Raw genomic sequence first — 17596 nt, 5'->3', positions numbered from 1 at the left:
AAAATAAATGGACTGATTTATGACTTAATTCTGCAGATTTGGGGCCATTTACTGTTCTTTCTCTTAAGATCTGCCAGTAACAGCAGCCTCAAGCTTGTGTTGCATTGCCAGATCAGGGCTGTGAGTGATAGCAATCAAGAAAAATGGTGTGCTGAGGTAGCTCTTTACTCTTTCCATGCTGTGCTTAAAAAATAACTACGGTGCCTCTCTGAGTCCAGAATTAAAATCGTGCAAGCCTTCCAAATGAATTTAGCAGTTCCATCACTTTTGCTTTGTCTCTTAAGGTGCAATTTCCTTCATGATACACCTAGGATGTAGCTGTTGTTCTGCACTCCAGATCAGGATATGAGACGTGCTCCCTTTAAGTAGCTCTTTATGCATAAAAAATATGTGGCAGAAAATTAATATGGTATACAGGTAGTCATCATTTAGTGACCAAAAAATTGGAACTGTCAGTTCAGTCGTTAAACTAAATGGTCACTAAGTGAAATCAGGATCGTACTTATGATCTTACTTCAGCTCTCCTTTGCTTTACAGTCCTGTGAAGGTTGTAAATGTGAGGATTGGTCACAAACTCTTTTATCATTGTAACTGCAAATGGTGGTTGATCATGATCACGTAACCACATTTCAGGCTCTGCAACTGGGCCACATTTAGCAATAGCACTAAGACTTATATACCGCTTCATGGTGCTTTACTTTAAGTGGTTTACAGAGTCAGCATATTGCCCCCAACAATCTGGGTCCTCGTTTTACTCACCTTGGAAGGATGGAAGGCCGAGTCAACCTTGACCCTGGTGAAATTTGAACTGCCAAATTGCAGGCAGCCGGCAGGCAGCAGAAGTAGCATGCATTACTGCACTGTAACCACTGCGCCACCACAGTACTCTTTATAGCCATTTGCATTATCCTGTGATCACATGACCACATTTTATTGCAGTTTTGCCAGCATTTACTTCCAGTTTTCAGCAAAATCGTACCCATAATAAACCATTGGTTTGCTTAAATGACTGGTGATTTGCTTAATGACTGTGATGATTCACTTAATGATTGCTGCATATAAGGTCATAAAACATGATTTTTATAACTATCACGACTTACGACCATAATGGGCAGACTCCCAATACGATCCTAACTCAAGGACTCTATATATGCATTATGTCATTTAATTAGATTTGGAAGAACCTCCAATTCCCAAATGAAGATTTACAAAGAAAAAAGAGAAAAGAATATGGATCCCCATGGTACAGGGTGGTCCTCAGCTTACAATCACAATTGAGCTCAAAATCTCCACTCCTAAGTGTGGTAGTTGTTAAGGGAGTTTGAGAAGGTTACAAATAGTGATTGCATGACCTGGGACAGGGCAATTGCCATGAATACATGCCCAATTGCCCAGTGTCCGAATTTTAATCATGTGACTCAGGTGAAATCCAGCAGGTTCTGACAGGTTCTGGAGAACCGGTAGTGGAAATTTTGAGTAGTTCGGAGAACCGGCAAATACCACCTCTGGCTGGCCCCAGAGTGGGGTTGGAATGGAGATTTTGCAATATCCTTCCCCCAGCAGTGGGGAGGGAATGGGGATTTTGCAGTATCCTTCCCTTGCCATGCCCACCAAGCCACACCCACAGAACTGGTAGTAAAAAAATTTGGATTTCACCACTGATGTGACTCTCCGGATGCTGCAAGTGTGAAAACCGGTCATAAGTTACTATTTTCAGTACCGTTTTAACTTTGAAGAGTCACTGTATGAAAGATTGTAAGTCAAAGGCTACGTATGCTATTATTTTGCGTATAGACAGCCATAAATAAGCAGTACAATTTTGCTTCTAAAATGCCTTTCTCTGACAGGTCAGCAGGGCACCACATCGGGGAGGGGTGTTCTAAAGATTTTTGGAAATAAAAAACAAACATCACTGTCCTTTGAAAAACAGGTAGCCCTTCAGTCCCAAGGATCTGGCCAATCACTGATTATTATTTGAGAAGGTTCTAGAGCAGGGGTGTCAAACTTGCGGATTGTGAGCCGGAAGCGCCACGCTCTGGCCACACCCACACCCGGTTTAGCAGAGCGGAAAAAAGACAATATGTCATGTGACGACACAAGTTTGACACCCCTGTTCTAGAGCTTGGGAACTGCATGCAGATAAATGCAATTCTATGACTACTATGCAATCTCTCTTTGGAAGGTTCTCTTCCCAATATTCTATGCTGTGGTGTTTCAAGAGTCTACTAAAGACCCATCTCTTTACTGAAGCCAACTTAATTTTTTCTTCTTCTTCCATTCTTTTAAATATTCCTGTACTGAATGTATACACCATTGTTTCTCAACCTTGGCAACATGAAGCAGTGACTGGGAGCTGAAGTCCATACATCTTAAAGTTGCCAACATTGAGGAAAACTGGTATACATCAGAAGTACTGTATAGTGTGCAGTATATTTCTGCTTTGCATTTAAATTATCTATTTTCAGAAGATTTCAAATCTCAGAATTCCTAGCCAGCATGATTAAGCTAACAGTAGTACATCTGAGGGACACTAGGTTGGTTTTTTATCTTTTGGATTATTAGGGTGAAAAGCCAAGGTTTTGAAAGAGTTAAAGCATTCAAGACCTTGGCTTTTCACCACAATGAGAATCAGTATGTGTTTTCTCCAGTCCTATTGCTCACATTACTGGAGAGACTTCCTTTGAGGTTTCATCTTGCTTGGTGCATATTTAAATGGTTGCATTTCTTTGCATAGCTTTATTAAGCAACTCCTGGTAGCCATTTTACTTCATCTATACTTTCCATTTTTGTCTGCTTCTTAAATGTTTAGAGCATCCCCTAAGCAAACTATAGCTCAATGTATCTGTTCTTGTTAGAGGATCAGACATAATAATGAAGCCACAGATGATAATAAGATCTTTGTTCTTGCAAAACCAAACGTATGGGAAAAGTTCCAAAGCATGCCAACATTCTAGAAAATTACAGACTGGAATCTTGTATGTATGTGGTCTATGTATATTTGTAACAGTGACTTTCATCTGAGCAGGTGAATTGTCTGTGCAACTCTCTTTGCCCAAGGCACTTGGATATTGCATACGATGATATGAAAATCTAGCCACTGCATTTTATAAACATGACCTATGATTTAGTACGTTGTGTGAATCTTCCAAATGTACTTCATGAAACATGGCTTAGTTTAAACTATGGACCTGTTTATAGGCAGCAGTTCTAGGGTGGCGGGGAACCAAGAAGAATTGTGAAGCCCCACCACACCTGGGAGGCTAGACTGGTCTTTCCCTTACTCTGATTAAACAAGAATGGGGGAAAAAAATAATTTCCTTGATATGGAACAGAATAGTAGTGGGACTGGGATTTTCTATGGTTAACAGTCCAGAAGTGGAAATCTTGGTGAATCTCTTCTGATGTGAATGCTGATCTGTATTTCTGAATTTCTCAGACAGTAAAGCTATTGTGGATGGGAACCTGAAGCTGATTCTGGGCTTGATTTGGACATTGATCCTGCATTATTCCATCTCCATGCCCATGTGGGATGAGGAAGATGATGAAGAAGCCAAGAAACAAACTCCCAAGCAACGATTGCTAGGCTGGATCCAAAACAAACTGCCCCAGCTGCCCATCACAAACTTCAGCAAGGATTGGCAGAGTGGCCGGGCTCTTGGAGCTCTGGTTGACAGCTGTGCCCCAGGTATGTAGGGAAGAGTCTATTGTCTTATTTTGGTGCTTGGGGGATGCAAATGAATGACGTCTACATAGATATTATTTCACTCTGGCTATCATTTCTGTATTTATTGTACTACCGATATGTAAAACTACTAACAATTTAGCTTTTCCCATCTGGCACATTTGCTGGACTACAATTGCTGGTTTGGTAATGAACGTTGGAGATGATGGGAAATGCAGTAATGCTCCTCTTGGAGAGTCCTAGGATGAGGAAGACTGAATTGGCCAATATCATTTAAAATCTCCCTTTCAAGGAGGTATAGGAACCAATTCCTATAGGAGATATAGCAGCCACTGGCAAGAGACTTTTTAGCTTGGGATATAATAATCCATGCAATTCTTGACTTCTGAGCAAGATGAATGCAACATAACTGTATCTTTCTCAGAGTTCAGATATCACTGTTCTTAAGAGTTGGTGAGATGTGTAGCTAGCTTGTTACTTTGCATAATTTGCAGCTCTTGTGAGATGGGCAGCCATATAAATATGATAAATAAATACCTTTTTAAAAATATATAGTACATCATGTGGCTTGTGCTCTTATTTCTGGGAATTTTCTGACCTGGGAATGGCCTGTTTGCTAAAATAGAGGAGCAGATAAAATAGTTCACCCTGCTAAAAATCTCTGTAGGAGGAAAATAATTTTACTGTCTGTGGTTAATGAAGTCACGGGACCTCTCTCAAAACAGGCTTGTGCCCTGACTGGGATTCGTGGGATGCTAGCAAACCTGTCAACAATGCTCGTGAAGCTATGCAGCAAGCTGATGATTGGCTGGGCATCCCACAGGTAAGCAAAGAATACTTATTCTGTCCCCTGCAGAACTCAGGGCTTGACAATGGATAATGTTGATAGGGCTATTGGTGTGTTTTTGTTGTATTTGTTCCAAAATAAACTGCTGCACCTTGAGGTGCACATACTTGGGTTGGATCTCTGCAGCAATTCTGTATTCCCTGTAGGTGATCACTCCAGAAGAAATTGTAGATCCCAACGTGGATGAGCACTCGGTGATGACATACCTCTCTCAGTTCCCTAAAGCCAAGCTAAAGCCAGGAGCTCCTCTGAGACCTAAACTCAATCCCAAGAAAGCCAGAGCTTACGGGCCAGGTGAGTCACAAATCAAAGATAAGGGCTTAGTGTATCTGTCGCTTACGTATCTTGGAGACTGGTGACTGAATAGGTTGGCTGTTAAAGTAGGAATTTTGAATGACTAATTGGTTGAGTTTACATCACACTAAGACGTAAATCATTCCATTCCATTCACTTTATATGTTGTATAAGGACTCAACCATTCCAATGGTTTATGACTTGGAGCTAACACAGTGATCAGACTTCTCTAACGTTGTCCTCTGAAAGTGTTGGGGTGGATAGGAAATGTAGCTGTACAGGTAATCCTCACTGTAATCCTCATGGTTGGATTATTGCAACGTGCTCTACATGGGGCTACCCTTGAAAAGTGTTCAGAGACTACAGTTGGTCCAGAATGCAGCCGTGCAAGCTATTGTGGGTGCACCTAGATACACCCACATTACACCAATTCTCCGCGAGCTGCACTGGCTCCCTATCGGTCTCTGGACACAATTCAAGGTGTTGGTTATTACCTTTAAAGCCCTACATGGCTTAGGGCCAGGCTATCTTCGAGACCGCCTTCTACCGCATAGCTCCCAATGACCGGTAAGATCCCACAGAGTTGGTCTCCTCCGGGTCTCGTCAGCTAAACAATGTCAGCTGGCAGGCCCGCGGGGAAGGGCCTTCTCTGTGGCAGCCCTGGCTTTCTGGAACCAATTACCTCCTGAGGTCCGGACCACCCCCACCCTGTTGGTCTTCCGGAAAGCGGTGAAGACCTGGCTTTTTCAGCAGGCCTGGGGCCGTTGATCTCGCTGTTGCAATCTTGCGAGACCCGGCCATGAATGGAGTATATGGGTTTTTAATGTTTTTTTAAAACAACTTTCATGGTATATTGTTTGCATTATTTTTTGTTGTAAGCCGCCCAGAGTCCCCAGGGAGTTGGGCAGCATAGAAATGCGACAAATAAATAAATAAATAAATAAATAAATAAATAAATAAATAAATAGCTGGAAAGCAACTAATTAGAGACAGCTGGCATAGATAACTTGAAGAACAGTTCAAGCACAGGAAGAAATTTTTCAGGGGCACTTCCTGTCTTGGCCAAAGTGCTACCCTGGCATCATTGACAGCAGGAATCCCGGACCAATCACACATCCTCTGCATCCTTGTTAATTTTAGGTATTGAACCCACGGGTAACATGGTGAAGAAGAAGGCTGAGTTCACAGTAGAAACCATCAGTGCTGGTCATGGAGAGGTGCTGGTTTATGTAGAGGATCCAGCTGGCCATCGTGAAGAAGTAAGTATTTTCAGAAGCATATTGGGAAGAGTGGATGGGGTCTGAGGTGGGAAGTTGAACCGTTTTGGTCTACGTAATGACTGCTTCAACTTGTCCTATTTATCGCCTAGGCTAAGGTCATCGCTAACAATGACAAGAATCGGACATTCTCAGTGTGGTATGTGCCTAAAGTGACAGGTGTCCACAAGGTAAGAAGCATGAATATAGTGGCAGTGAATGGAAGAATGCTTAGGAGTGTTCTGAATGCCTCCCCCTACTCCTCCTCTGACTAACTTCCTTTTTTGTTCCAGGTAACGGTATTGTTTGCTGGGCAGCACATTGCCAAGAGCCCTTTTGAGGTGAATGTGGACAAATCCCATGGTGATGCCAGCAAGGTCACTGCTCAAGGCCCTGGCCTCGAACCCATTGGCAACATAGCCAACAAGACTACCTACTTTGAAATCTTTACTGCTGGTCAGTGATCCTAGGCAGATAGCAGCCTGGATAGAAAATTGTACCAATGAAAATGTACTTTTTTGAAAGTTTATAAGAAGACAATGATTCTGTGTCTCTCTCAAGTGTCTATGTGGCTTCAGGACTGCTCTCGGAGGCTTGATTATTAAAAAGAATAGCAAATGTTTCCTAATTTCAAGCTAATTTCCAGGTTGTAATAGTTGAAGCTGATGAAAGAGTTTAAAGGACTCTGTTCAAGGATTTTAGTGTCCCTTCATGGATTGCAGAGAATGCCAGCAAGTATATCATGAGCAAATAGCTTGTCTTGTAGATCCGAATGTGGGGCTTCCCATTTGGAAGCATGATTCCTCTAGAATAGCTCACTATCTTCAATGTCAATGGTTTGGTTAAAGGAATGGCTGCCTAGTCACTGATTTAGAATAACTCTGTCATTTTATTCTTGTATACTGTTGAGTGAGGTGTGTGTGTATGGGGGAGGGGTGAGATACAGACTACTAATGGTAGAACTACATGTTGTACATGTTCCTTTCAAGAATATGAATAATTGTAGCATTTAAGTCACTGAATATCTTAAGCTGCTCAGCCTGTTCTTATTGAACTTGGCATGATATAAGATCAAACAATGATGTACGGCTTGGATGATATCAGTTGTTCTGAAACTCTCAATTTAATCCAAAAATATCAGTTTCTTGGAAAGGTTTTTTTTCTTTCACTTGTCCATCCTGAAACACATTGTTCTTCTTGTACAAAAAAAAAAAAATCTAGTTACGGTTTGCAAAACAAGACATCTCTCATTGTTGCTTTTTGTACATATAGTTAGGAAGCGAGTAGCTTTAAGTCTTCAAACATGAAAGATGATTAGATTTTTAACAGCTGCTAGTAAGCGCTTACTTGCATTGCTTGCTATATCTAGCGCTTATGAAATTTTTGCTAAATCCCAATTGAAGGCTGTTCTAGAGCATTTACATTCTAAATTTATCAGGACTCTTCCCATTTATTTTCTTTTGTGGTTTGTATTATGAGCCCTGAGCAAAGTCTGAAGCAAAAGATACAGAGATGTAGAACAAAAGGTTTTCTGATAGTTTTTCAAAAAGTTTTTACTAGATAATTTACATAAGAATGCTATACTGTATGTAGAGGAAGCAGTATAAGTACTATAAATTGAACTCTGTTCTAAGAAGTTAGATTTTCCAGCTGCATGAATAGGGTTTGATAGTTTGTTCAATTGCTAGAATTCAAATTTAAACTACGCTTTGGGTCAAATAGCAGTTCCAGCTGTCATCTTTCTCCAAATCAATGTCATTTGTTGAGATTTTAAGATTGCCTTTGCCAACTGAATGCTCTCTAAATAAGCTGGCAATATAACTGCCATTCTGCTTGAGAATTCTGGGCAATGCACTGTAGTCCCAATAGATCTAGGGACACCGGTTAAGGAGGACTAACTTTTAAAAAGGCAAAATGGTTTTGTAATGAGGCAGTAGAATGCATTTAATGATGAAAATTCTGTTTGCCCTAAAGTAATAATTGCTAATGGAGAAAGCATTTACATAATTTTGATGCTTTAAAGAACCGCCGGACTTGGAATGTTGGTGAAAAAGTTCGAGCAATAATACTTGTTAAAATATTGATCTGTAGAGAATGGAAATCGGAGTACTTCCCATTTCTGTGATTTCAAATGCAAATGGGTGTGGAAGGCAAGGAAGTCTACTTTTAGGAGCTGGGTTTTCCATGGGCATCTCCACAGAAATCATTCATATGGAAAGAACGAAAGTGCCTTTAGAGTTGTCTATTTGCATATATTGTCCAGGCCAGTTTGCTTTGATAAATTGCCACTGATAAAACAATTTTTTCCACCATGCAATGCAGCATTGAAGGATTAAACAAGATACGGTGCATGTGATATTTAAGTTGTCTTATTACTGTCCCAGGTGCCGGGGTTGGAGAACTTGAGGTAATCATCCAAGATCCCACTGGCAAGAAAGGAACAGTTGAGCAGCAACTGGAAGACAAAGGCAATAGCACATATCGCTGCTCCTACAAGCCCACTTTGGAGGGCACTTACACCATCTACATTACCTTTGGCGGGATTCCCATCCCTCGCAGCCCATACACAGTCACTGTGGGACAAGGTGAGTCTTCTGGGCTTGAGAGGGGGCCTTATTGTCCTCATTATCACTCACTCTGCTTGGGTTCCTCTTTCTGGCCAGAAGAGGGTAAAGCTCTACTCTATGCTAACCTCTGTCCTCTCCTTTCTGCCTACCTTCTCCTATGCTGGCCAGCTCTACTCTCTTCTGTCCTCTCTTCTCTGAAGAGCCATCTCCCTGGATCTCTGCTGACTCTCATCTCCTCCCAGCTGCTGCGCGCCTGGATCCAGGGCTAATGGTATTTCACATGGCAAGCGAGGGTGGAGGAAATGTGACAGAAGTGCATGTCAGTTGTGTCTGTGGGGCAGCCTATAACTTTAAAATCCCATTCCCTTGTTTTCAAGTGGGTACCCAGCATATTAATGATGCAAAGAATCTGCATATTTAGGTAGTGGAATGTTGTCTGTTTTTAGAGAAGCGCATCCTACTGAACTCTTGTTTCTTTTGCTGCTGCTGCTGCTGTAGCATGCAACCCCAATGCTTGCCGAGCGGTGGGTCGAGGCCTGCAACCCAAGGGGGTCCGAGTAAAAGAAACTGCAGACTTCAAGGTATACACCAAGGGCGCTGGCAGCGGTGAGCTCAAGGTCACAATCAAAGGCCCAAGTAAGTCCCCTAGATGTATTCTTCCCCCTTGTGGGTTTGCATTTTACAAGGGGGGGGGCTTGAGGGGGGGGAATGGAGTTAGATTTTATATAAACAAACCTGTTTGATTTCATCCTGTGTTTGGTGTTAGCTCCTTATTGCACTTTCCCAGTGTTCAAAGTCGTGCTGCAGCTGTTCTTGTTCAAAGAGTTGTACTTTCTTGTCTCTTTGGTTGATGTTTGGTACTAATCGCTATGAATTAGCTAGTAAGTGGCCACAATGGAACTATAGGTAGTTCTCGACTTACAACAGTTCATTTAGTGATCGTTCAAAGTTACAACATCACTGAAAAAAAGTGACATGACCATTTTTCACACTTACTGTTACAGCATCCCCATGGTCACGTGATCAGACGCTTGGCAACTGATTCATGTTTATGACGGTTGCAGTGTCCTGGGATCATGTGATTTATCTTTTGCGACCTTCTGACAAGCAAAGTGAATGGGGAAACCAGATTCACTTAACAACCGTGTTACTAATTTAACAAGTGCATTGATTCACTTAACGATTGTGGCTAGAAAAGTCATTAAATGCAGCAAAAATGTTTCACTTAGCAATTTTGAAATTTTGGGCTCAATTGGGGCCGTAAGGCAAGGACTACCTGTACTGCACAGAGTTGTTGCCCATGAAACTAATTAGATGAGAATCTGTTGGGTTTTGCTGTTGGTGTTTGATAGATATATAAGGTTTCTGGTTCTTACCTAGGCTTTCAATTTCTGTGACTAGTAGTCTCTTTTTCTAACATGGCAGACTAGTATATCCAAAATAGAGGAATAAACTTTATATCCTAAAAGAATGGCAGACTGAGGCTTAATTTCACTCGTCTCTTGTCTGGCACCATCCTGACATTAGGCATTAATTCTAGAGGTCATAGTTCTCTCCTAGCATCAGAGGTGGATTTCAGCAGGTTCTGACCAGTTCTCGAGAATCAGTAGCGGAAATTTTGAGTAGTTCGGAGAAACGATAAATACCACCTCTGACTGGCCCCACCCCCATCTATTCTCTGCCTCCTGAGTCCCAGCTGATCGGGAGGAAATGGGGATTTTGCAGCAACCTTCCCCTGAATCGTGGAGGGAATGGAGATTTTATAGTATCCTTCCCCTGGAGTGGGGTGGGAATGGAGATTTTACAGTATCCTTCCCCTGCCACACCCACCAAGTCACACTCACAGAACTGGTAGTAAAAATTTTTGAAACCCACCACTGCCTAGCATGTCTGGAAGGCCCAAGGGAGAGGAAACTAAACCTTTATCCTTTGTAAGTAGAGCATCCCTGTGAAACACACCTCCTGGCGTGATGCTTCTAATCCTGAAATGTCTCAAAATTAGTGAGCCAGCTTGGACCCGGTAAACAAAAGAGAAAATGTCTAATGTCAACATATGCTCTCACCTTAAGCAGGTCTCAAGCCTGGCCATTGCATGTTATGGAGTGGGTGCAAAGGATAGAAATGGAGACAGGCTAACTTATTATGAAAGAGATCCAGTGAGGGCAAAATTTAGCTTTTGGAGAATGAAGTAAGATATAGCTACTGGATATTAGTAGTTGAAGTATGCTTCTTGGAATGTTTTCTTTTTTCTTTTTGCCATTAATACCTAGTCTTAATAAATGCATTCAACTCTTCTAAAACAGGGAGCCTCTCTTTTTTTTTTTTTTTTTGCCTATGGACGTGTTAAATTCTTGGGCCTTCTAGAAGGCAAGTGTAATTGGCCTGCAAATTGGAGATATGTGGGATTTGACAGCGGTAACCCTCATTTCAAACCTCAAACAGGGTTGGGCAACTCTGCCTAAGGCAACCTTAAAAAGCCTGAGCCAGGAAGATAAATATCTTGAGAGCGTGGCTGCTTCAGTTTATTCCCTTGGGGACTCCTACCTATAAAGATCCCAAAGATACATTGGGGAATGTTAATGACATCCGGAGTTTTGTTGTTGCCAAATAGTAGATTACACTCAAGCTCAAAGGTGAGCTGGGCCAGGCCTGTTTGATCCAGGCCATTTGTGAGGCTGGAGAAAGAGCTAAGATTTCAGTTTCTATGGTAAGAAAATAAGGCTATTTAATGAAAACACCTGTTCAGCATTGAAAGACAGAATGGGTTTTATGCTCAGCAGTCTCACCTCTTCTATTAGGGTGAGAAGACCCCACAAAAAAGGGGCCAGAATAGGATTTGCACCGGGGTGGGTTCTACTTACCTTTACTACCAATTTGCAACGGGGCCGCGCACATGCACAGAAGCGTTTTGATGACATCAGGGTCAGTGGGCGGAGCCTCCCGCCAGTTTTACTACCGGTTCTATAGAACCGGTGTGAACCAGGGGCAACCCACTACTGATTTGCACTTCACATGGCGTCTGCCGGGACTCTCTATATAAATGGGACGTAGTATCCTCCCCTCAGTGTGACTGCAGGGTTGCATATACCAGTCCAGAATCTGATTTTTTAAAAATATAAATAATGCTGGGCTCCAATGCTTAGATGTCCTTGACATTGGTGTTTCAACACAGATTTTTTGACATTTATATTTTGTTGGGTTCTACTAATCCAGTTGAAATGTTCATATATATTGCTAGTCCGTGTATGTTATACCATATGCTAAATAAATAAGGGTAAGATGATAGCATTGGTCAATGACAATTTGTAGTACAGATAGTTCTTGACTTATTAACATAATTAAGTCTGGAATTACAGTTGTAGTGGTAAGCACCAAATAATTACCTTTTTTGCAACAATTGTTAAGCAAATGCTGCAGTTATTAAGCAAACACAAACATTTTTTGACAGAAACGAAACTAGCAAAAAATGCCAAAAAAATGGCTGTCCCATGACCATGGGACACTGTAAACAGCTGTAAATGTGAACTGGTTGCCAAGCATCTAAAATGCGATTGTGTGACCATTTGGGGGGGGGGGGGAGCGCAGCCCAAAAATAGTATGTAGTTCTGGGGGGAGGCCCATTGTAATTTTGCATAGTTGCTAAGTAACTGGGCATTAAGTGATGACTACCTGAATACTTCCTTCTTTTACATTCCACTCTTTCTTTCCCAATAAATGCAAAGGTTTAATTTCAGGTTAAACTTGAGAAAGGCCTGGTCAGTTGTCAAGGCAACTGAATAAACTTCATGGTCTCATGGGCATTCAAATCTCCAAGTACTATATTGGGCTTGCCTCCTATGCAGTATACAATAAGATGTGGGGTTGTATTTCATGACCTGGGATACATGCATGAGGTTTATATGAGTAGCTTGCAACTGTAAATATTACTGTTTCTTGGGTATTGTTTTCTCCCTATACAAAGGGGAGTTTAGTTGCTGTAATCAAGGATCTGACCCAAGGCATTGTCAAATTCTCTCCCTCCTCCAAAATCAAATTTATAAGACCTAGGATAGAAAAATGCAGAACTGCTTCTCACTTTCTACAAAAAACCCCATAATAATCCCTTGGGGATTCCCCCCCCCCTCCCAGTCACTACAAATTAGCTATCTGAGGAAGCTGCCTCATTGTGACTAATTATAGGGCTGGCTTGATTTGATCATTGCAATAGTCTCTCTCTCTTTGCAGAAGGATTAGAAGAACGTATCAAGCAGAAGGACCTGGGTGATGGAGTATATGGTTTTGAATACTACCCAACTGTACCTGGCAATTATACTGTCACAATAACTTGGGGAGGGCAGCACATCCCCCGCAGGTGAGATGGAGGGCAAGAAAGATACGACTATTATTAAAGAGTGTCTGTTCAGGCTCCTGAGATTGTGGAGAGGAAAGATTTAAAGTTCTGTGATACACAACTGGGCCAAACAGGGCATGCAAGGTTGCTTATATAGAACATAAGCATGATTTAGGTGAAGATATTTGGCGTGTAAGTAGTGTTCAGTTTTGGAATTTGCTGACCAAAATGAGGCAAATAGTAGAATTCAGTAATTCTCTTGTTCTACGTCTTGATGGAAGATTGTGGTAGATAAGTTTCCACTGAGAGTATCAGTAGTGCAAGTCTGAACAAACAGCTTTCAGGTGCATTGAGCTTTAGTTCCCAGAAAGGAGAAGTCTGGTTGGGAAAGACCGCGATAGGGTCTCTTTACAAGGATAACTATTACTGAAGCAGAACATAAAACTTTACCTCTTAACTTGTAGCCCATTTGAGGTGAGAGTTGGGACAGAATGCACAAACCAGAAGGTGCGAGCCTGGGGGCCAGGTTTGGAAGGAGGTGTCGTGGGCAAGTCGGCGGATTTTGTAGTAGAAGCCATTGGGGATGATGTTGGCACATTAGGTAAGTGGTCTTCTATCTTGCATTTCTATGTTCATGCAATTTATTTATATAATTTGCACCCTCCCATTTCCCACAAGTGTCTCTGGGCAGTTATAAGGATTAAAAACCCTAATACATCCCTAATCTGGGGAATTCATCCAAATGTCTGTTGAGAACTTTCTTCCCTTGTAGGGGAAAAGAAACTAATTTGACCTGTTTTCCCAGTGTTTCTTTTTCTCGTCCAGCCTGCACAATAGTTTTGCCCCATTCAGTCTCTTCAACAGGCACATTTGGATAATTTCAATATTGGGGGCTGTCATCTTAAGTTACTCTACATGTGGAGTTGCCTTGAGGATGGTTGATTTTCATGAGAATCACAGCTGCTCTATAAAGAATTCTGTGGGCTTCCAGAGTCTGTCTGGACATGACGTAAAACGTTATACGTCACCTCTTTAAAATATCTTTGCACAGAGGCCAGACTTTTCTGAAGGACTTACCCTTATACTTTCCCACTAGTTGAGGTAATCCATGGCCCTACTGGATGTTATATCCTTTGGCGGGAACAGTGGCTATCAAAACTGGCATTTTGTAGTGCTGCTAACTTGGGGGGCTCTCCCCTGACGAAGCCTCCGTGTGAGCTGAGTGTTTAATACATCACTGCCACTGGCCCCAGAATAATACATTTGGAGTTTTTATACTGATATGATGACCTCTTTAGTGGCTTCTTAGCCGTAGGGTTATTTTTTTGTCTATGATCTGTCTTTCTTTTTTTAGAGATAGTTTATAAAATCATTTTTTATGAACAGATCATATGGATAAAGGTTGTTTCTGTTCAGAGGGTGAGAACTCTCTGCTTATCCACAGACATTTTTTCCTAAGAACTGACTGTGTGTGTGTGTGTGTGTGTGTGTGTGTGTGTGTGTGTGTGTGTATTTAGAGCAGACGACTCATATCGTCATGGCAGCATCACGTGACATATCGGGACTTTTTCCCCCTTCGCTAAACCGGGCGTGGGCAGCACGTGAAGCATCCAACCCACGAGCCAGGAGTTTGACACCCCTGCTCGAGAGAATGATCCTTTACCTTTCCAATTTTTACTCCATCCTTTGCCTCTTTCTCCTCCTCCTCCCACCCCTCCTCCTCCTCCCACCTCTCCCTTAGCTGTCTGTCCTGCCTTATTTACATGGAATTGTCCAATTAACCCTTTACTTTAAAGCATTTCATTTCATCACATTCCCTTTTAAGGATAGGAGGCTTGTAGCATTTTTTGTCATTAGTTTATAGATGATTTTGAGAACCTTGGTTTGTATGATCCAACTTTTCCCAACCTTATGGTTTTCTAGGCAAGTTGAATTTCAGTACTGTTGTGAAATTAGAGAAATCTTAGCGTAAAACACCGGGAGGAATGCATCAGAGGGATGGCTGGATTAGTAGCAGAATATCACATGAAATATGTTCTCTTCAGAACATTGTTCCTTGTATGCTTTGCTTGTGTGGTATAAATCAGGGGTCTCCAACCTTGGCAACTTTAAGACTTGTTGGACTTCAACTCCCAGAATTCCTGGGAATTCTGGGAGTTGAAGTCCACAAGTGTTCTGCCCCAGCTACGGAACCCGAAGAATGTAGCACACACAAAACTCCAAACAAAACTCAGTTTACTTCAAAACACCATCTTTGGCAAATGCAGGCTGTTAATTAAAACGTCCTTAACAACCTGCCAGAAAGTCCATAGATAAGATAAAGTCTTACCAGAGTTGGCAGAAAGCCCAGAAGCCAGGTTTGCAAAGACAATCCACATTCAATGAGCAGCGTTGTTTCCTGCAACGTTTACAAGCTGTGTGCAAACTTAAATAGGCTAGGGGAGTGGCCAATTAGCCCCAAGCCTTACTCTCGAGGAGACCTCCTCCTGAGTAACTTGAAGGAGCCTCTGGAGGTTCTGAAGGCCCTGGCTGAATCTCTGCCTCTGGCACCACATCTTTTTCAGCCTCCTTGCTGTCCGCCTCAAGCACCAGCTGCACAGACTGCTGGCGCGACACCACACCAGCCTCCTCGTCGTCAGCATCAGCAACAATCCACGCAGGCCACTGGCGGGGCACAACACTAAGTCTTAAAGTTGCCAAAGTTGGAGACCCCTGGTATAAATGATCTTCCTTCTCTGTTCTGTGTAAGCACCTGATTCATTCTCTCTCTGTTCCTTGAAGGCTTCTCAGTGGAGGGTCCCTCACAGGCAAAGATTGAGTGTGATGACAAGGGAGATGGCTCCTGCGATGTGCACTACTGGCCCCAGGAGCCAGGGGAATATGCAGTCCATGTGCTCTGCAACAATGAAGACATCAAACTCAGTCCCTTCATGGCAGAAATCAAAGCTGCTCCCAAGGACTTCTACCCTGAGAAGGCAAGTATCTCTTTGCCGGAGAGGTTTTGCTCACTAAGGGTTATGTTTGTTTTTATTGTTTTGTGCATCCTGGCTTTAGTTTTGTGTGCAGATGCTTCTTGGTAGGAGAACAGTTAATAGCCAGTCATTTGGCCATTTGTGTCTTGCTGTGGGGGTGGGATGGGGTTTCAGATCATGTCTTTAAAAATGTCTTTTTAAAGCTGTGTCTGTGTGTGAGGTTTAAAGCTATTGTTTCCTTGGGAAAAATAATATAAATCAAGGTTTCTTGCTATCATGACTGGGGAAATCTGCAAAGGGAATTTTGAGCAGGTCTCCCACATGAAAACAACGAAACGAAAGGTCTTTTGTGCCAGTTGTTCAGGACTTTATGCAACTTTAATTCGGGTTCTCTGGCGGATCCTGCCTTCTAAAATCTCTTACCAAAATTGATCGACTTTTGTATATGTGGGTGTCTTGTGATAGTCAGCAGAGGTTTTTCAGTTAACAATTCTCTTCCAACTCCTTTCAAGGTAAAAGCACATGGCCCAGGCCTAGAGAAGACAGGTGTGGCAATCAACAAGCCTGCAGAATTCACAGTTGATGCAAGGAGTGGTGGAAAGGCACCTCTCAAGGTGCAAGTACAGGTGAGATCAGCAATGGGCACAGGATTCTCCACTGCTAAAAGATGCCTTCCTCAACCTGGTGTCTAACCAGTGTATCTGTTTAGATTGGGATTTTAACTCTTAGACATGAGTGGGAAGTATAAGGAATGGAGCAGTCTTTGGAAATTCTGCCTCTGTTCGCCGCAGTGCATCTGGAGGGCACCTGGTTAAAAAGTTGCTCTATAGGAATTGGAGAAGTGCTTTCTCCATGATGGGGAAAGTGAAGAAATTGTGGTGAAAGACATTGGCCTGCAGAAAGATGATTTTTGATTTCTTTATTTCAGGACTCTGAAGGATCGCCGGTAGAGGTCTCGGTGAAGGATAACGGCAATGGCACCTATAACTGTTCCTACTTGCCCAAGAAGCCAATGAAACACACAGCAATGGTGTCATGGGGAGGAGTCAATATCCCCAACAGTCCTTACAGGGTTAGTGTTCCTTGCAGTAGCAAGCAAAATTATTGGGGCAAAATGGAACTTCATTTATCTTGATCCCAGGAAGCAAAAGGCTGCCCAGAGTGCCCTACAAAAACCTCTGAAGCCAGATATGTCTTTTCACTAGTAGGTTTCCTTCCAAACAACAACAGTAACAACTACTTTATTATTATGATCAGTCAGGTGTTTAGACATTTTGTACACACTGAATCCTTCCCAAGGACCTAGGATAGGCAGATGTTGTTTAATAATATAAAAGGTATCATCGCAGGATGTAAGCTGTTTTAAGTAAAGCTGCCCTTTGCAATTGACTGATGGTGATTTTGTCAATGCCGATGGTGTTCAGGTGGTACTACAGATGTTTTGGAATTGTACCCAATATTACTATCGGTTCTGCGTTTGCTTTCTCTTTTGCCACAGTGGTTCTATTTGCCACTCTTTGTATTTTGTGATTTCATCCAGTTCTTTCTCTTCTCTTCTGCTGCCTCCAAGTATTGCAAAGTCCACTATCCAGACTTTTTGTGTCTGTCTTGTCAACAGCTGTTAAGTCTGGGGTGTTGTATGGCAGAT

At 42.2% G+C, this 17596-nt stretch overlaps 1 protein-coding gene across 6 annotated transcripts in view; it reads left to right on the top strand.

Moving 5' to 3' along the window:
* FLNA (filamin A) overlaps positions 1-17596 on the top strand; it is an 89352-nt gene that overhangs the window by 20133 nt on the left and 51623 nt on the right. For all 6 annotated transcript variants that reach the window (XM_034434205.3, XM_034434203.3, XM_034434204.3 and 3 more), the window contains exons 3-15: positions 3437-3685; positions 4408-4505; positions 4676-4823; positions 5964-6082; positions 6193-6270; positions 6373-6535; positions 8464-8664; positions 9145-9282; positions 12871-12997; positions 13441-13577; positions 15758-15951; positions 16461-16574; positions 16877-17020. In XM_034434205.3, coding sequence (XP_034290096.2) covers positions 3437-3685; positions 4408-4505; positions 4676-4823; positions 5964-6082; positions 6193-6270; positions 6373-6535; positions 8464-8664; positions 9145-9282; positions 12871-12997; positions 13441-13577; positions 15758-15951; positions 16461-16574; positions 16877-17020 — 1910 coding nt within the window. The remainder of the gene's footprint in view (positions 1-3436; positions 3686-4407; positions 4506-4675; positions 4824-5963; positions 6083-6192; positions 6271-6372; positions 6536-8463; positions 8665-9144; positions 9283-12870; positions 12998-13440; positions 13578-15757; positions 15952-16460; positions 16575-16876; positions 17021-17596) is intronic.

This window comes from Pantherophis guttatus, chromosome 2 (assembly GCF_059756535.1).
Source record: "Pantherophis guttatus breed Tessera chromosome 2, ASM5975653v1, whole genome shotgun sequence".
Lineage (NCBI taxonomy): Eukaryota > Metazoa > Chordata > Lepidosauria > Squamata > Colubridae > Pantherophis > Pantherophis guttatus.
Note: the sequence above shows the minus strand (reverse complement) of the source record. Positions and strands in the feature narration are given on the sequence as shown.